The sequence below is a fragment of the Pongo pygmaeus genome, chromosome 13 (genome assembly GCF_028885625.2).
Source record: "Pongo pygmaeus isolate AG05252 chromosome 13, NHGRI_mPonPyg2-v2.0_pri, whole genome shotgun sequence".
Taxonomy (NCBI): Eukaryota; Metazoa; Chordata; class Mammalia; order Primates; family Hominidae; genus Pongo; species Pongo pygmaeus.
The window spans coordinates 88,403,131-88,431,072 of record NC_072386.2 but is presented as its reverse complement, the minus strand read 5'-3'; the positions used below and the strand labels follow the sequence as shown (position 1 = coordinate 88,431,072).

General features: G+C 46.8%; 2 protein-coding genes across 6 annotated transcripts in view; one reads left to right on the top strand and one right to left on the bottom strand.

Moving 5' to 3' along the window:
* TRIM14 (tripartite motif containing 14) overlaps positions 1-27,942 on the top strand; it is an 84,760-nt gene that overhangs the window by 36,640 nt on the left and 20,178 nt on the right. Inside the window, exon 7 of one of the 5 annotated variants that reach the window (XM_054501415.2) lies at positions 22,286-22,381. The exons of 1 other annotated variant lie outside the window; for it this stretch is intronic. The gene's annotated coding sequence lies outside the window, so the exon portion shown is untranslated. 3 more of the 5 variants (XM_054501414.2, XM_054501412.2, XM_054501411.2) reach the window with 3 other exon arrangements.
* NANS (N-acetylneuraminate synthase) lies at positions 291-26,774 on the bottom strand. The gene is made up of 6 exons (XM_054501417.2): positions 26,492-26,774; positions 22,442-22,657; positions 6,348-6,447; positions 5,017-5,171; positions 2,284-2,550; positions 291-522 (listed from the first exon to the last, which is right to left on the bottom strand). Exons 1-6 carry the CDS (start codon positions 26,621-26,623, stop codon positions 313-315), a joined length of 1,080 nt encoding a protein of 359 aa, XP_054357392.1. The 5' UTR covers positions 26,624-26,774; the 3' UTR covers positions 291-312.

The window sequence follows — 27,942 nt, the reverse complement described above, 5'->3', positions numbered from 1 at the left end:
TCTGCAGCCACCCAGCAACTGGAGGATATGGACTTGGTTTGGAACCACCCCTTCTTCTGGTGCTGTCTATAATGCACTGTTGGCCAGTGCACTAAGCTGGCCAACTTGAAGCAGAGACTGCATCACTGGATCTTTTTCTGTCTCCAGTGGGCTGACACAGGGCCTAGCCCAGAAACATCTGCTGTGTAAGGAGCAGGTGGAGGTGGATGACAGCCAGGTCCCTGGAGACCACCATTCCTGCCCTCGCCTCACTCAAACACACCCGACAGCACCAGAAAGGGAACTGAGAATTCAGAGAATGGCACTTTATTTTTAAGACTTGATTTTTTTGCCATGATTATCTACCAATTCTTCCATGATGGTGTCATCCTCTTCAACAGTGACCAGGACCTTCTTGCCCACTAGATTAAAGATGTCTTCAGGAGGATAGCCTTTGGGCTCACCCACCTTCACGGTGAGCATGTCCATTGTTAGAATGGTGCCTTCCGGAATTTTCACTTTGGCCACCACAGACTTGCCCAGCTGTGGACAAAATGAACATTCAATGCCAGCTTCACAGAAGTAAGTAGTGCACACTACTTTACACTCCAGGTCCCTGAGCAGTCTTCCCCAGGCAGTACCTTGGGAGCAGGCACTCTGTTGCCCCTTACACTGCTCAGAATATCTCATACATGGCAGGAATTCAACCAGTATAGATGGAATTCAGAGACTCAGAGGAGGGGCCTTTACAATAAAGTGCAAAGGAAAGGGCTGAGGCTATGTAGGCGGAGCCAGGTTCAAATCCCAGTCTGTGGGGTATAGGCCATGTTTTAGTTTCTCTGTCAAATGGAAACTATCCTGTCAGATGACTGTAAGGATTGGTGATATTACAGAATGTACCTGGAACATAGAATGCTCTCAATACATGCAAACTCTGATTCCTTTGGTCACCATCTAGCTCAGTATCTCATTGTAAACATGGGGAAACCGAGGTCCATACAGGGTGGGTGACTTGGCCAGGGTTGCAGACAGCCAAGATGAAACATAGGGATGAGATTCTTAACTCCTGACGCACCGTTCTCCAGGGCACACACCTTACCGCCACTTTGTTTGGTAAAACAGAAATATGAAGGACTCATAAGATGGTGAATGTGGCTGTTATGCAGATGACAAGAAAAGGAGCCCCCGAGGAAGGGGCAGATAGGACAGGCAGATGAGGGAATGAAGGATACCTGAAGCTTATGACCAGTGTTTGTCTTCTCCATAAATGCTTTCAAATAAATTACGTTTTATTACTCTATATCCTCCACGTAAGAATGCAAGGAATTAATTCTGCTTGGAATGTGGTGCCAGGAAAAAAATGTCTGTCCAGTGATAATCATGCATCCTGTTATGTTTCACTGTCTGCTCAGAGAGCCAAATTAAGTGCTCAGCTGTTATAAATCTTACTCTGGTTTCTGGTCTAATTCTTTCCTGTTTCCTCTATAAAGAAACTATTTCTTTTTACTTTGTTTTAATTTCCTGGTATAGATGCATCTTTGATTTGGGGAAGCAGGTAGGCCCCACTAGAATAAAAGATGACAACAGTCCCAGGCATGCCTGGTGTTTGGTCTTTGCCTTGACCCCGACAGCCTACAGGTTAGGTGTGTGTGCGCGTGCCTGGCAGCCCCAGGATGCCTGCCTGGCTCTATGACTCAGAAGGCAAGAAGGTCCAGGCCACGGCTTCCAGGAAGCCCTGATAGCATGCCAGGCAGTGCTTCTAGGCCTACCAGTTCCTCTGTCTGAAGGTCAGTGTTGCACAAGGAATAGCTGCATCATCACCCACCCACCTCTGCAACGACTCACTGCCCTTCCCACCAGTGCCACCCTGGCTTAGGAAATGCCACAGGCTCTTCTGGTACCTCAGGGAACACCTTGCCTAAATGTTTCTCAGGGCTTACCTGCTCCAAGGGAGCCCAGACTTGACTTATTCCAGGGCCTCACTCCTGTTACATATTCTGGAGTCTAGGAGTACTGGGGCCATAGGCTTCAGAGAATTAGTGGAAGACTCTAATGTGACCCTAGGTGGCCAGAGAAACTGCTAAAGTTTCCTTTAGATAACATGTTTCTCCTGTTGCTGCTACAGGCCAGAGTGCCATGCATTACTGAAGAGAAGCCTGAAGAAGCTGACAGGGGTGGGAGCACATTCCTTCATCATTTCATGAGCCTGGCTCAGGGAGGGCTGGTCCTGACCATCCCTCTCGGGCCAGCCCATCCTGTTTCCGCACACGGCAGCAGAGCCGAGTGGAGTCCGGCAGGACGTACCTTCTCATTGCAGGCCATCTCACAGGGCAGCAGCTGCTTGGCTGGGGAGCCCAGGGCACGCTCCACAAGACGCACTGACCGCACCAGCTCGGCCAGTTCTCCAGGCTCCAGCGAGGCCGAGTGGTCACTCCCCTTCCAGGTCTTGTCCAAAGTTATGTGACGTTCCAACACCTTGGCCCCCAGAGCCACTGCGGCCACAGATATCGCTATGCCTGTTTCATGCCCAGAATACCCTATGGGAATGTCAGGAAAGAGCTTCTGATATTCCTTTAAAATGGAAAAAGAAAAATAACGTTAAATATCATGCTGCTTTATGCATATTCTCCAGGTGAAGCATATCTGGTTGAGCCCCGGTTTAGCCACTCACTAGCTGTGCAGCCAGGGGCAAGATACTGAGGCTCTCTAAGCCTCTCTTTCCTAGGGATGATAATAATACTTGCTGAGTGTTGCTGTAAATGCATGAGAAGCACTCAGCACATTGTAAATGCTCTAAAAATGGTTACTGTTATTCTAAAGAATGCATTTTAAGAATGTTTCACGTTGCACAATACACCAAGAGTAACAACAGAACTATAAATGAATGTGTAACCTCATTCAAAAACCGTCTGTCACATTTAATTAGCCTGAGCTGCTGAAAGCAAGTGTGCTATATGCACAAATATCATCATCAATAATATACACAGCCCAATCTCAAAACAGTCCTTTGGTGGAAATGATAAATAAATAATCCATTATCTATAATTCACTGAATGCAACAAAAGACACTCTAAGATGGGTGAATCTTGTTGGTGAGGGTGACCAGAAAGCTGACTACAGTAGAAAGACTCAGGTAGGGTGTATTATTATTTTATTGTTATTTATTATTTCTTTTTGAAACAGGGTCTTGCTCTGTCGCCAAGGCTGGAGTGCAGTGGCGTGATCTCAGCTCACTGCAACCTCTGCCTCCTGAGTTCAAGCGATTCTCCTGCCTCAGCCTCCTGAGCAGCTGGGACTACAGGTGCCCGCCACCACGCCCAGCTAATTTTTGTATTTTTAGTAGAGACAGGGTTTCGCCACGTTGGCCAGGCTGGTCTCGAACTCCTGGCCTCAAGCAATCCACCTGCCTCTGCCTCCCAAAGTGCTGGGACTACTGACATGAGCCACGGTGTCTGGCCTCAGGTGGGGTTTAACAAAAGATTAGGAGGGTTAGGTGGCAAAGGCCTTGAAAACCAGGCTTAAGGGTGTGATGGAGTGCGGATTGCTACAAGTTTGAAGATTCAAACCGCTGTACTATCTGCAGGCCCAAGATGGGATAGGCTGGCAGAATAACTCCTGCAATGTGTAGTGTCGAGAGAGGACATGACAGCACCTTGAGTCGGGACGGAGATACACTGAAAAGGAAAATAGCTGGGGTCACGTCTACTAAACTGTTAATTATCGGAATCTCTGTGGGATGGGAGTGCAGGGGATGTTTACTTTTGACATTACATATTTCACAGAAATCATTTTTAAATTTTAAAAATAACGTGATTTAGATAAGCTATAAGTGAAGCAAAAACAGGATTGGGAGGGACAGAAAGTTTAGGTAAAAAGAGGGCAATGTCAGTTTTCAAAAAGGCTAACTTTTTAAAAGTTAATGGCTGTATAACAACATGTTAAGAAAGCTTATATTATGGGAAAAACAATGTCAAATACTATACTGAAAGGAAAATATAAAAGGAAAACAACTGCAATATCAGGATTCTAGTATGTGTGGATAGACAGATAGAATTCCATTAATGTTACTATAATAGTTTTAATGATAATTACATACATATTTTCGAATGAAGTTAAATTTCCAGTGCTACAGGAGAAACTGAGAGAGATGGCGTAAGACAGTAAGAGACAAAGGCCTAGGGAGACATGCCCAGGTTCTAGTTCCAGCTTTGCCACCAAGCTGCTGTGGGATTTCAGGCTTCCTGACTTGGGACTGGATTTCGCCATCTGTGAAATGACTGAGTAGGGAAAATCCTAGGAGAGAGTAATTTCCCTCAAGGCTGTCACTATAACTAGTTTGAGCCTCAGGGATGCTCAGCATTAGAAAATAAAGAGAGTCAGCAAATAACAAAGCAGAAAAAGCCAGGAAAAGCCAGGAAGTTTCAAGAAGGCCTCCTATAACTCAGTATGAAAAAAGATGAATATTTATCTGTACAATAGTGTTCATAGCAGCATCATTCACAATAGCCAAAAGGTAAAATCATCCCAAATGTCTGCTGACAGATTTTTTTTTTTTTTTTTTCCCCTGAGAGTCTCACTCTGTCACCCAGGCTGGAGTGCAGTGGTGCAATCTCGGCTCACTGCAACCTCTGCCTCCTGAATTCAAGAGATTCTCCTGAGTAGCTGGGACCACAGGCACGCGCCACCATGCCTGACTAATTTTTATATTTTTAGTAAGAAGGGGTTTCACCATGTTGGCCAGGCTAGTCTCGAACTCCTGACCTCAGGTGATCTGCCCACCTCGACCTCCCAAAGTGCTGGGATTACAGGCATGACCCACCGCGCCTGGCCAAGAAAATTTCATTTACAGTCACCCTCTTTAGAATGTATGTGCTTCCTCAACTGCTTAGCTCGAATTTGATTTGGTAACAGCAAGACTGTCAAAGGATGTTCAAATTATAAAGTATGCCATAGTTTGTTAGAATTTTGGTTATAAAAAAGACTACGTCTTCCCCATAGTAAATGGCCCAAGAAGGGAACCCCCTCCCTCCTGCTCACCGAGATGACCCGCAAGTTGACGTCCTCAGGCTGGAGCGGGTACGCGCTGGTACACTGCAAGAAGCAGAAGTTGGGGTTGAGGGGCTTCACGATCTGATAAACTTGCTTCATGGTGTCCATCGACTGCATCCCGCTGGAGATCACCATTGGGCGACCTGAGTAATCCAGCACCAACACCATCAGCACTTTCTCTTTAGAGGTTCTGACTCTTCCCCAACACATCCCAACTGCTGGTCTCATCATTCACCTGAACTCCACAGACATCTCTTAAAACACTGTGCCAGCCCCTGTGGGGGAACAGAGAGGAGCTTGTTGGGTTCCTGCCCTCAGCCACAGGAAAGGTGGGCTCCCCTCTGCCCCCCGACAGTGTTCTTGAGCAAAAGGAACTGAATTAAAGAGGCAGAGGAATTTCACACTGCCAAGAGGAAAATGAGTATCTCATCTGATTAATAGGTTGTATACCATGGCAGTACAGTAGAATGAGTGCTGATTCAAGAGTGTGAGTGAATGTGAGGTGCGGAGCTGCCACTTCTAGCTGTGCCTGGGCAGAGTACTGTCCGTCTCTGAGTCTCAGAGGCCTCCCCTGTGAAATAAGTATCAAGCATCATAATCATGACCTGTTTCAGTCCTAGGGGTGTTATGAGGATCAAATGAAATTGTTCATGTTGTAAAACCACTTTACACGATCATGGCCCACTGTGGTCTCAAACTCAAGCAGTCCTCCTACCTTGGCCTCCCGAGTAGCTGGGGCCACAGTAATGCACCACCATACCCAGCAAGGTTTTATATATACTGCCGTATCCTTAATTTCTTATAAATTTTAGTTAAAAAATTTTCTAGGACAGGTGCAGTGGCTCACACCTGTAATCCCAACACTTTGGGAGGCCGAAGTAGGAGGATCACTTGAATCCAGGAGTTCAAGACCAACCTGGGCAACACAGACAGACCTTGTCTCTATTTAAAAAAAAAAAAATTCTTAAAAAGAATTTCTAAATGTCTTATAAAAACTGTCATATCCTTAATTCATTTTCTTTCAACTTAGCTTACAAAAAATGGAAGTACAGGCTGATTGAAAAGAGGTTTCTGGCAGGGCACAGTGGCTCATGCCTGTAATCCTAGCACTTTGGGAGGTCGAGATGGGAGAACTGCTTTAGGCCAGGAGTTCAAGACCAACCTGGCCAACACAGCGAGACCCTGTCTCTATTTTAAAAAATGAAAAGAGGCTAAAATTTGTCTTCATGAAATCTGCCTGCAAGTGGCCCACCATGAGGGGAGTAAAAATATGAAGGTTTGGACTCCCTTCAATTTTAAGTCAAAAATTAGACACTTACCTTTTTTGGCTGTCTTTTCCAGATAAGGAAAATTATTAGTGTCTCCAGATCCAACTTTGAAAAATGGAACATTCAGTTCATGCAGGAATTCAACTGCCATCTACAAAAATCAAAGAGGGAGCTCCTTTTCACCATTGTTCAAAAACACTGTTGTCATGACAGGCGAGGAATAACATACAAATAGAAAAACCCCTCCTCTGATGCAGTAGAGGGACACTCAACAACTTGAAAGCAGGCAAAGATTTGTTCTCAGTCATTTCATTCAAATGCAAACATTCATTTGCATCCACCCATCCATTAGCCCAGCAAACGTTTGGTGCTGGTCTTTGCTGGCTACAAGAATCTGGAAAAGGACTGGGCGCGGTGGCTCATGCCTGTACTTTGGGAGGCCGAGGCGGGCGGATCACCTGAGGTCAGGAGTTTGAGACTACCTGACCAACATGGTGAAACCCCGTCTCTACTAAAAATACAAAAATTAGCCGGGTGTGGTGGCAGGCACCTGTGATCCCAGCTACTCAGAAGGCTGAGGCAGGAGAATCACTTGAACCTGGGAGGCGGAGGTTGCAGTGAGCTGAGATCGTGCCACTGCACTCCAGCCTGAGCCACAGAGCGAGACTCCATCTCAAAAAAAAAAAAAAAAGAATCTGGAAAAGAATCTTTCCCCTGGCCAGACCCTACCTGCCCCAGGGGCCCAAGGCCAAATGAACAAACATGAAATGGTCATGACCTAATCCTGACCCAGAAAACCAGGCAGTGAAAACATGAATAGCCTCAAAGGCTTTCCCTTCTACTTGGCCAAACGAGCAGGAAAAGGGGCTATTTAAATTCTTGGCGAAAGGGGTAAAATGGAGCATTTTTTTGCCCAGCCTCTACACAAGGATCCATGGCTGGCAGGGCCCATTCAACCCGAGCCCTTTCAGGCCTCAAAGCACGCTGCCTACTTAAAAGTGAACCTCAGTCACTTTATTCAGATATAACGTCACTGCTTGAGGTTACCTATTTAGTGCTCTTCAACATCCTTCTCTAGTATTCATCAACAAGACTCAGGAAATTGGTAAATGTCAGCAAATGCTTGCTGAAGGAATCAGTGGATCACAAGTTACAAGAGTAAAATCTCAGTTTGCTGTCAAATTATAAGAACTCAAAAACTTTTTATTATCATTTCCTTCCAGCTTCAGTAAGGTGTAATTAGTGCACATAATGTAATTTGGTGAGTTGGGACTTAAGTATACACTACTGCTACCATCACCACAAGAGTAATAAAGATACACATCACCTTCAAAAGTTTTCTTGAATCCCTTTGTTTTGTTTTGAAGTTGGAAATCAAAAGTTGAAAAAATCAATATCTCTGAATGGTGACTCAGAAATAAGTTAGGGCTTAGTGAGTTTCTCACACTTGATCACATGGGCACAAATCTTTCCCTGTCCCAGGGATGTTGCTGAAATGAAATGCAAACTCTGATTGGTCTAGGACCGACCAACCAACCAACCAACCTACCTCCCTTCCTCTCTCCTTCCCTCCCTTCCTGCCTTGCTCCCTCTCTCCCTTCCCTTCCTCCCTTTCCTTCCTCCCTCTCCTTCCTCCCTCCCTCCCTTTCCTTCCTTCCCTTCCCTCCCTTCCCTTCCTCCCTTTCCTTCCCTCCCCTCCCTTCCCTTCCTCCCTTTCCTTCCCTCCCCTCCCTTCCCTTCCTCCCTTTCCTTCCCTCCCCTCCCTTCCCTTCCTCCCTTTCCTTCCTCCCTCCCTCCCTTTCCTTCCTTTCCTCCCTTCCTTCACCGTTCTTACTGCTCTTCCTCTCTGCTTTATTTTTAACTCTTCTCTTTTCCCCTTCCATCTTTTTCTTTTCTTTTGTGGTAGAGACAGGGTCTTGCTATGTTGCCCAGACTGGTCTCAAACTCCTGGGGTCAAGCAATCCTCCTGCCTCAGTCTCCCAAGTAGCTGGGACCACAGGCACATGCCACCACATGTGGCTAATTTTTTTTTTTTATTTGCTGTTGGAGATGGGGTCTTGCTATGTCGCCCGGGCTGTTCTCAAACTGACCTCAAGCAGTTGTCCCACCCTGGCCTCCCAGAGCGCTGGGGTTACAAGCTTCAGCCGCCATGCCCAGTACCTTCCATACCTTTCTACCTCACTCTTTCCTGTTTGTGTCTCATAACACTGCTAACTAGCCCTAAGACAGAACTGAAAAAACATCAGTTTTAAATATATTTTTTGAATAAAATCTAATTTTCCTACCCTTCTCACTTCATTTGGCAGATGAAGAGAGTGCTTTCTGTTTAAAGAAGGAACCTTCCACTGAGTTTTCTTTTGTATAATGTTCATCTTGTGGGAGTGTGGTGTGGCCCTCCAGGGCATAAACAGATGCAGGAACCCCCCCCCAAGAGAGGGGCAGAGCGATCAGGGGCAAGGAGGGGGGACAAGTGCAGAAAAACACTTTGCAAAAGCTTACCTACAGAGGCTGAAAATCTGCATGGAATTCTATAATTTTCAAGTAAAGAAAAAGGCCAATTCCTGCTGGAAAGGGAAGGGGTGCCTCATTTTGCCGCCTCCTGGGGAGCCAGCGCCACCCAGTGGCCATCTAGAAAACTGCCACTCAGAGCCATCGGGCAAAGGGAATCTGAGTAATCTGGAAGATCCTAACTTTCAGCCTTAAGACAGTATCGCTGTGCCTAGGGGCTACTACAGGCTGGGTCAGCAACTGGTGACCCCTTTCTCTTCAGGGACTCCTTGACTTCCTCTAGCCTGCCCACCCTGCTATCGGGTTCCCTCTCTATCTGGGGTTCCATGCAGCCCAGCAGCCTCAGCACTCCTCTCTCCCTCCTGCCCCATAGCACAAAGTCTATGGGAGTCTGAAGGGAGCTCAGGCATGTACAACTCTCCTCGGGCTCCTAGCTGAGTTCAACATGCAGAAATGGGTCCCATGGATAGCTTCATTTGGGAGAAACACTACCCTGCCTTAATGCCTTCTTAGAGGGTCCCAGTAAATCAACTTAGCTGAGTTCCAAACCCAGTGTTTCCCAAACTTATTCGACTCAGAACTTTATTAATTCTGGCCAGGCACGGTAGCTCATGCTTGTAATCCCAGCACTTTGGGAGGCCAAGGCAGGAGGATCATTTTAGCCCAGGAGTTTGACACCAGCCTAGGCAACATGGCGAAATCCCGTTTCTGCAAAACATATAAAAATTAGCCAGGTGTGTGGTGTGTGCCTGCAGTCCCAGCTACTCAGGAGGCTGAAGTGGGAGGATTGCTTGAACCCAGGAGGTCGAGGCTGCACTGAGCTGAGGTCGTGTCACTGCACTCCAGCCTGGGTGACAAAACAAAAAATAAACCAAAAAACCCTTTATTGATTCTAAATCAATTAATGAATGAGGGTGGACAACATGTGCCCATAGAACCCCGTTTCTGTACTGTGTCCTGTGGGACACTCTGGGAACTGCTGATCTGAGTCAGGGGTAAGGAAAGAGAGGAGTGGAGCTGAGATTTTTCTAAAGTCCCTTCCTCTCCCCTCAGTTTTTGGATCCTGCAGGATTAAAAAAAAAGCCCAGGCCAGGTGCGGTGGCTCACGCCTGTAATCCCAGCACTTTGGGAGGCCGTGGCGGGCAGATCACGAGGTCAGGAGTTCGACACCAGCCTGGCCAACATGGTGAAACGCCGTCTCTACTAAAAATACAAAAATTAGCCTGGCGTGGTGGTGTGTGTCTGTAATCCCAGCTACTCGGGAGGCTAAGGCAGGACAATTACTTGAACCTGGGAGGTGGAGGTTGCAGTGAGCCAAGATCATGCCATTGCACTCCAGCCTGGGTAACCGAGCAAGACTCCGTCTAAAAAAAAAAAAGGCCCATGGTGATGAGCTGGGGAGAACAGGGAGTCAGGGGAAGGGTGTAGCCACAAATAGGCTGGGCCGGCCTCAGGGCAGCAGCCTGTCAGAGGGCACCGTGCCTAGGACCGAGGCAGGTGCTGGAGGGAAGGGCGGCTTTGCTGGGATGGCCACTGTGTGTGAGGGGAGCATGGCCCTCAGGAGTCACCTCTTTGGTCATGGCTTCCATTTGCCTTCTCAATAGAACTTTCCTTTTAGACTAAAAACATTCTGCTGTTTCACCTGAGTTCCACAGCCTTCGTGCAACTTTCAACCAGAAGCCCTGACAGTTTTCTTGGCCTTAATAAAATTCTGCCACATGTTAACCTTTCCTCAGCACACAGAGAACGCCCTAGAACAGCGTACAGTGTGCAGAAAATGTGCACTCAATAAATGCCTGTTTCTATAAGGAAGTTAGGGTAGGTAAACACTGGGAGCCACTTGCTAGGTAAATACAGAACAAGGAACCAATCTACCTCTAACAGTTTGACAGATGGCAAGGTAAATTAACTCTTGTAAAGGCTCTTAATGCACTTTCCTGCTGGGCACGGTGGCTCCCACCTATAATCCCAGCACTTTGGGAGGCTGAGGTGGGTGGATCATGAGGTCAGGAGTTCAAGACCACCCTGGCCAACATGGTGAAACTCTGTTTCTACTAAAAATACAAAAATTAGCTGGGCATGGTGGTGGGCACCTGTAGTCCCAGCTACTCGGGAGGCTGAGGCAGAGAACTGCTTGAACCCGGGAGGTGGAGGTTGTAGTGAGCAGAGATTGTGCAACTGCACTCCAGCTTGGGCGACACAGCGAGACTCCGTCTCAAAAAAAAAAAAAATGCACTTTCCCTCACTGCCTGTGCCCTAGGTCAGGCAGGGGACTAGCTGGGGACAAATGGCATTCCTCGTCCAGAGGAACCTACCTGCCCAAATAGGCTGAAGCAGAAAAACTCCAAAGGGTTCTGAGTAACAGAACAGCCATCGCTGGGTGAGTACAGACCTGGCCCTGTGCTGGCACCCCACGGGCTTAGCTCCCTGAATCCTCCAGATAGCCCCAGGGGCATCTTAACAATCCTGTTTTTACAGACGGGGGCCACTGCGGCTCCAAGGTTACATGAGGAGCCCAAGCCACACAGAGTGTGAGCACCAGGATCTGAGCTCAGAGAGCCTGACTCTAAAACACACATCCCAGACACCAAGCAAATGGGCTGCCTGGGGAGCAGAGGGAAGGAAAACCAAGAAAGAAGGAAGCCCTGCTACAAACACCAGACTCCTCCCTATCACCCAACCGCTCCAGGTTCTCAACCGATGCCACCTGCAGGGCACGGCCTAAAGAAGTGACTCCACCTCAGCAGCCTCACAGGGGCAAGGAGGCACCTTTCTCCTAGGTCGGATCCAGGAGCTCAGAGAGCTTGCATTTCCAGGAAACGTGGACGGAAGCAGAAAAGTCCCCATTCCAGGTGCAAGTCACCTTGATGACATCTTCCCTGGTTCTGCACTGACTCAGGACATCAGAATAGAGAGAACCACTGGATGGTAGCTTGGTCACACACAGAAAAGGAAATGGTGGCCCAGGCAGGGAAGGAGCTCACCAAGGTCACACTGAGAGTTAAGGGCAAAGTCAGGACAAGCACCCAGATGTCCCAGCCTGCAAGTACCCAGATGTCCTAGCCCTTAGCCCAGGTTGCTTTCCTTAATTGTAACTAACATTCACTGAATATTGATTGTGTACTATGCTTTATATTAACGATCACATTTAATCTTCACTTTCCCTCCCAGATGGGTTCTGCTAGGAAGCCCGCTTTACAAATGAAGAAAACAGGCACAAAAAGGTTAAATAACCTCCACATGGATATACCAGAAATGACAGGCAGAGCCATATTCAAACTTAAAATCTGACCCTAGAGTCCATTCACTTGGCCACTGGGCCATATAGCCCGGGTATGGGCCACACAGCAGGGTGTGTACCACAGAGCTGGGGTGTGCATCATACAGTTGGGGGTATATACCATACAGCTGAGGTGTGTACCATATAGTCGTGCCATCATATAGCCAGGGTACACACCACACAGCTGGGGTATGTGTATACAGCATTCAGCATGGGGTCCCAAATGTTTTCATCTTCAAATTCTTAAAAATTACTGAGGAGGCCAAGTGCAGTGGCTCACACCTGTAATCCTAGCACTTTGGGAGGCCGAGGTGGGAGACTGTTTGAGGCCCAGAGTTTAAGACCAGCCTGGGCAACATAGGGAGACCCTGTCTCTACAAAAAAATTTAGAAATTAGCTGGTCGTGGTGGCATGGACCTGTAGTCAGTCCCAGCTACTAAGGAGGCTGAGGTGGGAGGATCGCTTGAGCCTGGGTGGTCAAGGCTGCGGTGAGCTATGAGCTATGATTGTGCCACTACTTTCCAGCCTGGGCAACAGAGCGAGACCCTGTCTCAAAAAAAAAAAAAAAAAAAATTACTAAAGAGTCTGCAGATCTTTTTAATTTTTTTATATGGGTTTATTTATTCGTATTTGCTGAATTAAAAATTAAAATTGTGGCCAGGCACGATGGCTCATGCCTGTAATCCCAGCACTTTGGGAGGACAAGGTGGGCGGATCACCTGAGGTCGGGAGTTTGAGACCAGCCTGGCCAAATGGTAAAACCCCATCTCTACTAAAAATACAAAAATTAGTCAGGTGTGGTGGCGGGTACCTATAATCCCAGCTACTCAGGAGGCTGAGGCACAAGAATCTCTTGAACCCAGGAGGCAGAAGTTACAGGGAGCCAAGATCATGCCATTGCGCTCCGGCCTGGCCAACAGAGTGAAATAAATAAATAAAATAAAATTTTAAAATGAAAGCCGGGCATAGTGGCTCACACTTGCACTCCCAGCACTTTGGGAGGCTGAGGCAGGCAGATCACCTGAGGTCAGGAGTTCAAGACCAGTCTGGTCAACATGGTGAAACCCCATCTCTACTAAAAATGCAAAAATTAGCTGGGCATGGTGGCACACACCTGTAGTCCCAGCTACTTGGGAGGCTGAAGCAGAATTGCTTGAACCTGGGAGGCGAAAGTTACAGTGAGCCACAATCGTGCCACTGCACTCCAGCCTGGGTGACAGCGAGACTCCGTCTCAAAAAATAAAATATAAAATAAAAGAGGAATCTTTTCTTAATTTTAAACTTTGAATTTTGAGATAATGGTAGATTCACGTGCAACTGTAAGAAAGAACACAGAGAGATACTATATACTCTTCCCCCAGTTTCTCCCAATAGTAATGTCTTGTAAAACTATAGTACAATATTACAACTGGGTGAATGATATTGACAAAGTCAACCAATCTTATTCAGATTTCACCATTTCTACATGTATTCATTTCTGTGTGCCTATATTTAATTCTATGCAATTTTACCCCATGCACAGACTCATGTGACCACTGCCACAGTCACCATACAGAAGGTACCATGATGCCACCGCTACAAGGATCCTTCATGTCACCCCTTTATAACCACATCCCCTTCCCCTTACTAACTTTTGGCAACTACTCATCTGTTCTCCATTCTCATAATTCTGTTATTTCCAGAATGTCATGGAAGCAGAATCGTACAGTATGTACCCTTCTGCATATGCTGCTTTCTCACTCAGCATCATTTCCTTGAGATGCATCCAGGCTGCTGCACGCATCAATAGTTCATTCCTGGCTGGGTGCGGTGGCTCACGCCTGTAATCCCAGCACTTTGGGAGGCCGATGTGGGTGGATCACGAGGTCAGGAGTTTGAGACTAGCCTGGCCAAGATGGTGAAACCCCATCTCTGCAAAAAATACAAAAATTAGCCAGGCACCATGGCATGTGCCTGTAATCCCTGCTACTCAGGAGGCTGAGGAAGGAGAATCACTTGAACCTGGGCAGCAGAGGTTGCAGTGAGCCGAGATCGCACCACTGCACTCCAGCCTGGGCGATAGAGTGAGACTCCATTTCAAAAAAAAAAAAAAAGAAAAAATAGTTCATTCCTTTTGATTGCTGAGTAGTACTCTACGGTATGCATGTACTACAGTTTGTTTCACCATTCACCCACTAAAGAACATGTTGCTTTTTCTAGTTTTGAGCTACTAAGAATAAAAGTTGTAATGACACTTACATTCAGGTTTTTGTATGAATGTTAAGTTTTCATTTCTTTGGGGATAAATTACCAAATGACAACTGGTGGGTCATATGATAAACACATTATCTAGCTTTATAAGTAACTCCCAGTCCACGTTAAGTGGTTGAATTGTACAGTATACGAATTATGTCCCAATAAAGCTGTTTAAAAAAGAAGGAATGAAACTACCATACTGTTTTCTAGAGTGATTGGCTCATTCTACATTCCCACCAGCAATATATGAATGACCTATTTTCTTTGTACCCTTGACACCATGTGGTGTTATCACTTTTTTTTTTTTTTTTTTTTTTAGAGACAGGATCTCACTCTTTTGCCAAGGCTGGAGTTTGGAGTTCACTGGTGCAATCATGGCTTACCACAGCCTCAAGCTCCTGGGTTCAAGGAAGCCTCCTGCCTTCCTGCCTCAGCCTCCCAAGCAGATGAGGCTACAGGCACACACCACAATGCCTGGCTTTTTTTTTTTTTTTTTTTAATAGATAGGGTCTTGCTATTGTTGCCCAGGCTGGTCTTGAACTCCTGGCCTCAAGCGACCCTCCTACTACAGCTTCCCAAAGTACTGGGATTTCAGGAGTGAGCCACTGCATCCAGCCAACCACTTTTTACTTTAACGATACTGACAGCTGTGCAGTGATATCACATTGTGGTTTAAAACTCAGAAATAAAGAAAAAAAAAGCTAAAAAATGGCTGGGTGAGATGGCTGACACCTGTAATCCTAGCATTTGGGAGGCCGAGGAAGGCAGATCACTTGAGGTCAGGAGTTCGAGACCAGCCTGGCCAACAAGGTGAAACTCCATCTCTACCAAGAGATACAAAAAAAAAAAAAAAAAAATTAGCAGGGCATGGTGGTGTGCGAATCCCAGCTACTTGGGAGGCTGAGGCATAAGAATCGCTTGAACCCGGGAGTTGGAGGTTGTAGTGAGCTTAGATTACACCACTGCACTCCAGTCTGGGTGACAGAGTGTAACCCTGTCTCAAAAATAAAAATAAATGAGAAATTTTTAAACATATAAATAGACAAACACAGAAGAAAAAAAGATAATTTTGACATCATCAAAATTAAAGATGTTTGTAATTCAGAGGACACTATCAAGAAAGTGAAAAAGAGTGAGGCATGGTGGCTCATGCCTGTAATCCCAGCACTTTGGGAGGCCAAGGTGGGCTGTTTGCTTGAGCTCAGGAGTTTGAGACCGGCCTGGGCTACATAGTGAGACCTTGTCTCTACAAAAAATACAAAAATTAGCTGAGTCTGGTGGCACATGCCTATAGTCCTAGCTACCTGGGAGGCTGAGGTGGGAGGATTGCTTGAGCTCAGGAGGCCAGGGTTGCAGTGAGCCAATATTGCACCACTCTGCACTCCAGCCTGGGCGAAAGAGCAAGACCCTATCTCAAAAAAAAAAAAAAGAAAGTGAAAAAGACAACCCAAAGACTAGGAAAGTTTTTTACAATCATTTATCTGCTAAAGGACTTGTACTTAAAATATATAAAGACAATTCATTGGAAGGCTATACATGAAAAAATAATTAATTAAATTTCAAAAGAATATATAAAGAAAAATAATCCAATTTTTAAAACTGACAAAGGATCTGAATAGACATTCTTCCAAAGAAGATATGCAGATGACCAACAGGCACATGAAAAGATGCATCAGAGAAATGCAAATCACAACCACAATGAGATACCATGTCACATCCACTAGGATGGCTAGAATCAGGAGGTAATAACAAATGATGAGGATGTGAAGCAACTGACACCATCAAACCCTGCTGGTGGGAATGGCGCAGCCACTTTGGCAAACAGTCTGGCAGTTCCTCAAAAAAGTTAAACATAGAGTTACCAGGTGACCCAGCAATTCCACTCATATATATAATACCGAAGAGAAATGAACACATCCATATAAAACTTGTACATAAAAGCTCATGGCAGCATTATTCATAATAGCCAAAGATTAGAAACAACCCAAATGTCCACCAACTGACAAATGGGTAAATAAAATGTGGTATAGCCCTAAAATTGAATTATGAATTAGCCAAAAAAAGAAACGAAGTACTGATATGTTACAACATAAATGAAAACACAGTGTTATATGAAAGAAGTCAGGCTCAAAGGACCACATATTGTATGATTCTATTTATATGCAATATCCAGAATAGGCAAATTTATAGAGACAGAAATTTGAGGCTGGACGCAGTGGCTCACACCTATAATCCCAGCACTTTGGGAGGCCGAGGCAAGTGGATCACCTAAGGTCAGGAGTTCAAGATCAGCCTGGTCAACATGGTGAAACTCTGTCTCTACTAAAAATACAAAAATTAGCTGGGCAGGGTGGTGCATGCCTGCAATCCCAGCTACTCGGGAAGCTAAGGCAGGAGAATTGCTTGAACCCGAGAGGTGGAGGTTGTGGTGAGCCAAGATCCTACCACTGCACTCCAGCCTGGGCAACAAAGCGAGACTCTGTCTCAAAAAAAAAAAAAAAAAATCGATAAGTGGTTCCCTAGGCCTGGGAGAATTGGGACAATTAAGGAATGTTGCTAATGGGTAGCTTTTCTTTTGGGGGTGATAAAAAAATGTTCTAACAGTAATTGTGTTAATGGTTGCACAACTCTGTAAATATTACTAAACACCACTGAATTGTATCCTCAATCGGGTGAATTGGATGGTGTGTCAATAAAACTGTTCTTTAAAAAAAAGAACACACAACACACCTTCCATTAGGTGAGCCGCTGCCAGAGGAATGATGCCATCACACATCACCTAGCCTCTGGAAAACTCCACTATATACTTGTGAGAATGACGATGGAAAGGACAAATAACATTTGAGTATCATTATGGAAATAGCTTTGCCTTTGTGGACCTCCTGAAAGGGTTCATGAATCCCCCAGGGGTTCCTGAACCACACTTTGGAAACCACCTTCATATACTTCTCATTACTCTGATTGGTTATTATTGTTTTTAATTGTCACTGCAATGAAATGCACACATAACATTTCTCCTTACTATGGATTCAACACTAGGTATGGTCAAGTTTTAGGAAAACTGTGTCCTGGGGAAGCAACTATGGAGGAGGAGGGATCACAAAACTACTAAGCCTAATTATTTTTAACAACCAGGTTAGGACTTAGTCCTCCAAATGAAAGTGCTTCTCAAAGTGATTACTCTAGGGAAGGCTGTAAGCTGTAATTGGACTTACAGTTTCACATGGCTGGGCAGGTCTCAGAATCATGGTGGGAGGCAAAAGGCACTTCTTACATGGCAGCAGCAAGAGAAAATGAGGAAGAAGCAAAAGCAGAAACCCCTCATAAACCCATCAGATCTCATGAAACTTATTCACTATCATGAGAATAGCATGGGAAAGACCAGCCCCCATGATTCAACTACCTCCCTTTGGGTCCCTCCCACAACACGTGGGAATTCTGGGAGATACAATTCAAGTTGAGATTTTGGTGGAGACACAGCCAAACCATATCATTCTGTCTCCAGGGGAAAAAAAAAAAAAAGCAGCTGGATGCGGAGGCTTACGCCTGTAATCCTAACACTTTGGGAGGCCAAGGAGGGTGGATCACCTGAAGTCAGCAGTTCGAGACCAGCCTGGCCAACATGGTGAAACCCCATCTCTACTAAAAATACAAAAAAAAAAATTAGCTGGGCATGGGCATGGTGGTGGGCGCCTGTAATCCCATCTACTTGGGAAGCTGAGGCAGGAGAATTGCTGTTGAACCCAGGAGGCGGAAGTTGCAGTGAGCCGAGATCGCACCATTGCACTCCAGTCTGGGCAACAATAATGAAACTCTGTTTAAAAAAAAAAAAAAACAAAAACAAAAAAAACAAGCACCAGGAGTGACTAACACTTTAAAAGAATAATATTATTTCACCAGAAGCTAAACATTGTAATTCGTCTGTTGAAAAACAATCCTATTTATTTAGAGGACACCACATACAATCTCAGAAACTCTCCTGGGCTGTGAGTATGCCCAGAAGGATTAACACAATAATGTCCCTTTGGTTCTGTTGTTGATGCTTACAAGACCTATTCCTTTCTGAATGGAGGCTGCTATGTCACCAGTTCAAACTGAATTTGAGCAAACCCAGGTCTCAGATTTGAAACTGGATGCAGAGTGAGACCCCTGCCCCAGGTTGCAGGGCAGTAATTAACTGAAGATCAGCAATATATCTAAGTAACCTTTTTATGTAGGTTTTAAAAAAAAAAATCTGTCCCCACTCCCAAGGCAGCTCTTGGGCCCAGAGACTCTCCAGCCAACTTCAGTCTTGAACTGGTACCGAGCGTGGTGCATGCAGAGACTCTGCTGAGCTTTCAGGCATTCACAGTGGGAGTCTATGCTCTGGGAAGCCTGGGCTGCCAGCCAGGCAGCAGCAGCTGAGGGACTGTGGAAAGCATACTGCTCTAGGCATCAGATCTGCTACCTTTAAGACCCATTTCCTAACTGAACAAACTTCTGGCCCCTCTGGTCCTCCATTTCTTCATCTGTAAAATGGGGCACTGTAGGGATAAAATATATTACTGTATGTGAAGATGCTTCATAAACTATAATGTGTACTTCAAAAGTAGGGAATTAGGGCGGGTGCGGTGGCTTATGCCTGTAATCCCAGAACTTTGGGAGGCTGAGGCAGGCAGATCACTGAAGATCAGGAGTTCAAGACCAGCCTGGCCAACATGGTGAAACCCCATCTCTACTAAAAATATACAAAAACTAGCCGGGTGTGGTGGCAGGCGCCTGTAATCCCAGCTACTCAGGAGGCTGAGGCAGGTGAATCACTTGAACCCGGGAGGTGGAGGTTGCAGTGAGCCAAGATCGTGCCATTGCACTCCAGCTTGAGCAACAGACCGAGACTCCGTCTTAAAAAAAAAAAAAATTAGGGAATTAGGATTGTTAAGTGCACAACTGCATTTGAAGAATGTCATGCGTACGAATGCTGTGAATTAAGGAATGAATTTGGTCTACAGAAGTGAAGCCTGAAACTGCCAAGTTCTCCAGAGGCCTAGGTTCTCCACCTTCCTCCTTTTTTAAACCACCCATTACCCCTGGCCTGAGCTGCATGTGTGCTTCTTTCAACTCAATCAACACACATGTTTTAGAACTGGAAAAATGGCACAGAGTCAGAAGTCTGCTTCAGATAACCTGGTTGACCAAAAGAAAAAGTGTTTCAAGACCCATAAAAATATTCTAAGGTTTTACCTAAAAATCTGTTTCTAAGAAGCCATCTTAAGGAAACAACCCCAAACAGAGAAAAGATGTCTATCTCAGCACTACTTATTAGCACAAAAAAAACAGGCTGGGTGCAGTGGCTCAAACCTGTAATCCCAGCACTTTGGGAGGCCTAGATGGGAGGATCACTTGAGGCCAGGAGTTCGAGATCAATCTGGGCAACACAGTGAGAACCCGTCTCTACAATTTTTTTTTTTAATTAGCCAAGTGTGGTGGCACATGCCTGTAGTCCCAGCTACTCAGCAGGCTGAGACAGGAGGATCACTTGAGGCCAGGAGTTTGAGACCACAGTAAGCCATGACTGCATCGTTGCACTCCAGCATGGGTGACAGAACAAGATCCCATCTCAAAAGACAAAACTAGGCCAGGCACGGTGGCTCACACCTGTAATCCCAGCACTTTGGGAGGCTGAGGCGGGTGGATAACCTGAGATCAAAAGTTCGAGACCATCCTGGCCAACATGGTGAAATCCTATCTCTACTAAAAATACAAAATTTAGCTGGGCCTGGTGGCAGGTGCCTGTAATCCCAGCTACTCGGGAGGCTGAGCCATGAGAATCACTTGAACCTGGGAGGCAGAGGTTGCAGTGATCTAAGATCACGCCACTCCACTCCAGCCTGGGAGACAGTGAGACCCTGTCTCAAAACAAGCAAACAACAACAAAAAATAAAACTGGGCTGGAGGCTCACACCTGTAATCCCAGACCTTTGGGAGGCTGGGGCGGGCAGATTGCCTGAGGTCAGGAGTTTGAGATCAGCCTGGCTAACAGCCCCGTCTCCACTAAAAATATAAAAAAAAATCAGCCAGGCCTGGTGGTGCACGCATACTCGGAGACTGAGACAGGAGAATCGCTTCAACCTGGGAGGCGGAGGTTGCAGCAAGCCGAGATCACACCACTGCACTCCAGCCTGGGTGACAGAGTGAGACTCCATCTCAAAAAAATAAAAATAAAATAAAATAAAATTGGGGAATCTTTTTTTAATTTTAAACTTTGAATTTTGAGATAATGGTAGATTCATGTGCAGCTATAAGAAAGAACACAGAGAAATCCTATATACTCTTCCCCCAGTTTTTTTGAGACTCTGTCTCAAAAAAAAAAAAAAAAAAACCTGAAATAACTTCCATGTCCAAAAGTAGAGGAATGGTTAGGTACAGTATAGTACATGCACCAAAAGAAGTATTACGTTGCTATCAAAATCTTTAAGCATAAGGTGGGGTAAAAGTTCGTGCTGTAATGTTAAACAAGCAGGCACAGAACTCAATGTTCATTAAATAGTACCAGCAGGCAATAAAACAAGCATGTAAAAAGACTTCAGGAGGAAATATGTAAAAAGAATTGCTATAGAGGGATTATGGGTCAGTTTTTTCCCCTTTTTCTTGTTTTCTAAACTTTTTGTAATGTTATTTTTACAACTAAAATTTTTTTACATTCAAAAGAATACACAAAGGAATTTTAAGGAGGCAGGTCACAGAGCAGATGGGACCTGAGACCTGGCACCAGCTGCACTCTTCCAGGATGTAGCATGGCCAAGCCAAAAACCACCGGTGACCATCCTGTGAGCCATTCCCTTCTGGACAGTGCCAGTGTCCCCCCACTCAAGTCAGTCAAGGCTAGTCAGCAAGGGGCGGACTCCAGAATTGTGGTTTCCTTGCTCTATTTTTTTTTTTTTTAAGAGACAGGGTCTTACTCTATCACCCAGGCTGGAGTGCCATGGTCCAATCATGGCTCACTGCAGTCTCAAATACATGGGATCAAGCAATCCTCAGCCTCCCAGACTACAGGAGTACACCACCACGCCTGGCTAATTTTTGTTTTCTTTGTAGAGATAGGGTCTCCCTATGTTGCCCATGCTGGTCTTGAGCTCCTGGCCTCAAGCAGTCCTTCCAGCTCAGCCTCCCAAAGCTCTGGGATTACAGGTGTGAGCCACCACACCCAGCCCCTGGTTCCCAGACCATTTTCTACTGGGAGAAACCTGGCCCAGGTGGCGTGTCCCTATAGCTTGGAGGGGCTCTGGGATTCCAGTGTGGCTGACCCCTACTTCCAGAGACAACTTGTTATTGTTATTACTATTATTATTTTTTTTTTTTTGAGACAGAATCTTGCTCTATCACCAGGCTGCAGTGCAGTGGCGCGATCTCAGCTTACTGCAACCTCCACTTCCCAGGTTCAAGCGATTCTCCTGCCTCAGCCACCCAAGTAGCTGGGACTACAGATGCACGCCACCACGCCCAGCTAATTTTTTGTATTTTAGTAGAGACAGTGTTTCACCATGTTGGCCAGGATGGTCTCGATCTCTTGACCTCGTGCCCTGCCCGCCTCGGCCTCCCAAAGTGCTGGGATTACAGGTGTGAGACACTGCGCCTGGCCTTTTTTTTTTTTTTTTTTTTAATTTGAGATGGAGTCTTGCTCTGTTGCCCAGGCTGGAGCACAGTGGCATGATCTCTGCTCACTGCAACCTCCACCTCCCAGGTTCAAGTGATTCTCCTGCCTCAGCCTCCCGAGTAACTGGGATTACAGGCACGCACCACCATGCTCAGCTAATTTTTGTATTTTTAGTAGAGATGGGGTTTCATCATGTTGGCCACACTGGTCTCGAACTCCTGACCTCAGGTGATCCATCCCCCTTGGTCCCCCAAAGTGCCGGGATTACAGGTGTGAGCCACTGAGCCCGGCCAGAGACAGCCTGTTTTTAAAACAATGGCATCCTTCCCACAGATTCTCACTGGGCTTTGGCACCTGCTAGCCTCTCCAGTAGTTGGAAACAGAAAAGATGAGCAAGGGCTGGAGCTGGCCCTAAGCCGGAAGTCACCAGGCTGCCTGCTGCCCCTTGGTCTGCTAAAGTGACAAATGACAGAGCAGCAGAGGACTCACCTCATCCATGCCAGAGGCAGTGAAGAAGATCCCAACCTCCTCGGCATACCTCTGCAGCTCCCTGTACTGGTCATGGCTGAACTCCAGATGTCGTTTGTGCTCCCCGTACGTCTTCCCCCAGGAATGCTTCGAGGTGTATGGCCTCTCCAAGGCTTTCCGATTAAACTTGAATTCTAGCTCACTCTTCTGGAACTTGGCACAATCAGCCCCACACTCCTACAACACACATTAGGACACCTTTCAGTGACTGTCATAGATTCTCAAAAAAACGAAAAAATTCTGGAGCAACCACTATGACATCACCATCTTTATTTATTTATTTATTTAGAGACAGAGTTTCGCTCTTTCACCCAGGCTGGAGTGCAGAAGGCGTGATCTCGGCTCACTACAACCAGTGCCTCCCGGGTTCAAGCCATTCTCCTGCCTCAGCCTCCCAAGTAGCTGGGATTACAGGCGCCCACCACGACACCCAGCTAATTTTTGTTATTTTTAATAGAGACAGGGTTTCGCCGCACTGGCCAGGCTAGTCTTGAACTCCTGACCTCAGGTGATCCACCCACCTTGGCCTCCCAAAGTGCTGGGATTACAGGCATGAGCCACCGCGCCCAGCCGACATCACCATCTTTAAAAACAACATAGGCTGACAGAGACCTTAAGGACCTCCAAGGAAGCGGAACAGAAAAGGCAAGAAGGTCTGAAGGGAAGAAAAGGTTGTTTGGAGATGGGAGACCTCCCCCTATTTTTTTCTCTTAGCATGCCAAAAGAAAAAAAAAAATGGGACTTTTTTCCTTTGTTTTGCATTGTAAATATTAAAAATATTGGATCAAAGAGTTAAGGAAGATTTTAAGTTATATAACTGAACAAAGAATAGTAAAATCAGCACTGGACCAGAATTTAGTAAAGAAAAATTCTGGTTTAACTTTGACCCTAACTCTTAGATAAGTCACTTCCCAGCTCTGGACTCAGTTTCTCCATCGATATAAAATCAGTTTGGGCTACCTCCAGGATGTGTAAACTGTCCTAATGAGGCCCTCTCAGGGACAGGAAAATCCAGGGACAGTGCCCTGTGCCTCTTTCTCTGATTTCAACAATAGCAACTCTGCTTTTAGCTGCTTTGCACTGGCACTTTTCTCCATGACATTTTCTTTAACAGGTTACGTGTTAAAAAGCAGACAAACAAAACAAAAATGCCCCAGCCTTTTTTGATGACTTCTACTGAGCAGAGGCAATAATATAAAAGCTGGATTGTTTGACTGTAAAAGCTATATAAAAAAAAAAACACACACACACTCAAGAGGTCAGGCACAGTGGCCCATGCCTGTAATCCAAACACTTTATGAGAGGCCAAGGTGGGAGGACTGCTTGAACCCAGGAGTTCAAGACCAGCCTCGGCAACATAGTAAGTAAGACCCTGTCTCTACAAAAAATATAAAAATTAACCAGGCATGGTGGCATACACCTGTAGTCCCAGCTACTCAGGAGGCTGAGGCGGGAGGATCGCTTGATCCCCAGAGGTTGAGGTGGCAATGAGCTATGATGGTGCCACCGCACTCCAGCCTGAGCAACAGAGTGAGACCCTGACTCAAACAAAAACAACCTACTCAAGAAAAAGAGTAATTAAAACCCACTAAAATCCCATCTCACAGCCATTTCTGTAGACACAGAGGTATTCATGCTATTAAAAACTTCTTGGCTGCCGGGCACGGTGGCTCACGCCTGTAATCCCAGCACTTTGGGAGGCCTAGGTGGGCAGATCACGAGGTCAGGAGATCGAGACCATCCTGGCTAACATGGTGAAACCCCGTCTCTACTAAAAATACAAAAAATTAGCTGGGTGTGGTGACGGGCACCTGTGGTCCCAGCTACTCCGGAGGCTGAGACAGGAGAATAGCGTGAACCCAGGAGGCAGAGCTTGCAGTGAGCCGAGATCACACCACTGCACTCCAGCCTGGGCGACAGAGCGAGACTCCGTCTCAAAAAAAAAAAAAAAAAAAAAACTTCTTGGGTCCAGAAATGTCAGTGCTGAGATCACTACTCCTGCTCTTGGACAAATCATAAGATGGTAGGGTCAGGACTTGATGCTGGAAAGTTCAAAGAACATTAGAACTGAAAGTGACCTTGGGCAACAGAGCTCTCATTGTCTAGATGAAGATCCCAAGGCCCAGACTGACCTGACTAAAGTTGCACAGTGTCTCTAGCAGAGCTGGCCAGATCCCTTTCCTAAAGGCTGCAGCCACCTAGATTCCGGCTCAATGGAATTAGAGACAGGGTCTCGCTATGTGGCCCAGGCTGGTCTCGAATTCCTGAGCTCAAGCAATCTGCCTTCCTCAGCCTCCCAAAGTGATGGGATTACAGGAATCAGCCACTGCACCTGGTCAGTACAGCTTTGTTTCTATGGCTTCAGTATCTCCAGATATTTTTACAACTTCAGCATTCCAAGAGGAAAAACAGGCTGCTCCTTCAAATTAAGAGTGGGAATTTCCCTCTAGGAAACAATGTTGCAGAAGAAAGGCTGGAGTCCTGTGGCTTAGGAGCAAAAACTGAAAAAACCCCTTACTGTATTTATTATACTAGCTATGTGACCTTGCCTAAGTCACTTATTTTCTCTTAGCCTTTAAAATGAAATCAGCAGCATCATGGCATTGGTTTGTTGTAAAAATTAAATGAGATGGTGCATGTACAGCATTTAGCTTAGTATCTGGTAGAGTAAGCACTCAAAAAATGTTAGCAATGTTAGTTTTGTAACGTATTTTTATGATTCAGTGGTTCGGTTTCCATAAAATCAGTCCCAAAGGAACAGTAAGGGCCGAGGGTGGTGGCTCACACCTGTAATCCCAGCACTTTCAGAGGTCAAGGTGGGCAGATCGCTTGAGCTGAGTTCGAGACCAGCCTGGGTAACATGGCCAAACCCCATCTCTACAAAAAAATTAGCCCAGCATGGTGGTTCACGCCTGTGGGTCCCAGCTACTCGAGAGGCTGAGGTGGGAGAATCACCTAACCCCGGGAGGCAGAGGTTGCAGTGGGCCGGGATCATGCCACTGCACTCCAGCCTGGGTGATACAGAGAGACCCTGTCTCAAAAAAAAAAAAAAGAAAAAGCTCCAGCCTGGGTGACAGAGCAAGACCCTGTCTCTAAGATAGACAAATAAATAAATAAACATTTAAAAAACCTATCACAAACGATACAAAATCAGTTGAGCAGCATTGATGAAGGGAAAGGAAAGATGGGGTGAGCTATCTCTAAACCAAGGAATCATAGTGCAGGCCAGGCCTTATGCTGGGGGCTGGGGTCGTAATGAAGAATATGGCAGTTCCAACAGAAGAGGGAGCACGCATTTACCGACTCCTATGTGCCAAGTGCTGGGCTCAGAGCTCTATCTGAGAATCTCATTTGATCCCCATAACAACTCCATGTGGAAAGAACTGTTATTATCAAGCCCCGTTTTCAAATGGGGAAAAGGGTTCACGGAGGCTAAGTAAGCAGCCCATGTTCACACAGCTAGTAGTGGTGGAACTGAGATTTGAACTCAAAGGCCCGGCTTTTAACCACTTCACATTTCACACACAGGGAATGGCGGGTGAGAGAGACCACAGCAACTTCCAGGACTGTCATTCCTGAAAGTAACTCTGTGCCGCTGAAGAATGTCAGAGAAGAATTATGACGGGCTGGAAGGGGCCCAGTCATTAAAATCTTGAAGGCTATATTAAAGGGTTTCGACTCTACCCGCGGGCAGGAGGGAGCCACAGAAGGTGCCAGGCAGGGGGGATGGTCTGATCAAGTCTGACTTTTAGAAAGATTATTCTGGCACCAGAACGGGGAGGAAAGAGGTCGGGTTAGGAGGCAGCTGCTGTAATGCAGAAAGATCAGGAGGGTGGCGGACGGGGTGAGGAAGAGGGATCCGAAGGATTCCGAAAACGGAACTGGCGGGCGGGAGGAGGCCGGACCAGGGTACCGAGCCGCGGAGCCCGTGTGGCCCTGGCTCCCGGCGGCCCCGCCCCGCCCCGCCCCGCCCGGCGCCCGAATCCCGGGTCCCGGGAGCTCGCGCCTCACCTTGGCCATGCGGATCATGCGCTTGGCCACGTCCAGGTCGCCCTGGTGGTTCTGGCCGATCTCGGCAATGATGAAGCACGGGTGTTGCCCGCCCACCCAGCGCCCGGGACACAGCTCCAGCTCCAGCGGCATTGCAGCGGCTCGGGGTCCGGCGCCTCACTGCCAGTCTGGGTCCGGCCGCCGCCGCCGCCTCTACTCTATTCCGTGAGCAGCTCTGCGAGACCCACACGCCGGCCCCGCCACGTCAGCCCGCGGCCGCCGCGCAGCCAATCCCCTAGGCCCCGCCTCGCTCCCGACAGCCAATCGGGGCGGGGGGCGGGGCCTCCCGCGGGAAGGGCGGCGGGGCGGGTCGAGGAAGCTCCGCGCCTCTCTCGTGTGCGAGGCTTGAGGCTTGCTGCCTCTGAGCGCGGTCTCGTACCATCGCGGTATCCGTGCGTGCACCCAGGAGCAAGCATTCCCTGCAGGAGGCGGACGGCTGCCTGCGCAGGGCATAGCATATGTCCAACTCTCAGGAGCATGGGGAGAGCGCGCCCTATGGTGTAATGGAAAAAACAGGTTTGCTAGCGTTAGAATCACAGTGCTGGATCGAGCCCAGCCTATGCCACTCACCATCTCCTGCTCATATATACGTTACTCAGTCTTCCCGAGCGTTTTCTTTCTCTCTGAAGCAAAAAAATAAAATAGAACTGTGAGATGACGTATAGAAACCCCTGACCACAATAGTTGGCTTGTAGTAAGTTTTCAAGAAGTGGCGGACGTTCCTATTATATGAGAGGCAACAGGTTTGCGAAGTTGCACTGGCTTGTCCAAAGCCATCCAGAAAGCCAGAGCAGAGCTGGGACTAGGACCCGGGCCTCCCAGCCCCGGGCTCTTAAAATACAATCACCTGGCCGGGCGCGGTGGCTCACGCCTGTAATCCCAGCACTTTGGGAGGCCAAGGCAGGCAGATCACCTGAGGTCGGGAGTTCGAGACCAGCCTGACCAATATGGAAAAACCCCCGTCTCTACTAAAAATACAAAAAAATAAGCTGGGCGTGGTGGTGCGTGCCTGTAATCCCAGCTACTCGAGAGGCTGAGGCAGAAAAATCGCTTGAACCCAGGAGGTGGAGGTTGCAGTGAGCCCAGATCACACCACTGCACTCCAGCCTGGTGACACTGCAAGACTCTGTCTCAAAAATAAATTAATTAATTAATTTAAAAAATAAAAGAAGATAACAGTTATTTCCCAAAATAAACCTCCTTCTTGCCTGGGAACAAGACTGCCTTTGTAGGACTAACAAATTAGCCACAAGATTAGACACGTAGGAGTCATGCACCTGGAGGCTACAAGATTCTGACCCTCCCCAAATTGCTCCTGGGGATAACATCACTATTGTAAAACCTAAGATCAGTGCTTGAGATATGTTGCAGACCCTGCACTTGATGGATCAGCTGGCACCACCAGATTGATA

What these genes read in the sequence shown, in the direction of transcription:
- NANS (XM_054501417.2), bottom strand. Translation starts at nt 26,623, where the DNA reads ATGCCGCTGGAGCTGGAGCTGTGTCCCGGGCGCTGGGTGGGCGGGCAA. An exon ending in GCATGATCCGCATGGCCAAG is followed by an intron (nt 22,658 to 26,491) that starts GTGAGGCGCGAG and finishes TGTGTGTTGTAG; the next exon opens with GAGTGTGGGGCTGATTGTGC. An exon ending in TCAACTTGCGGGTCATCTCG is followed by an intron (nt 2,551 to 5,016) that starts GTGAGCAGGAGG and finishes TCCATTTTAAAG; the next exon opens with GAATATCAGAAGCTCTTTCC.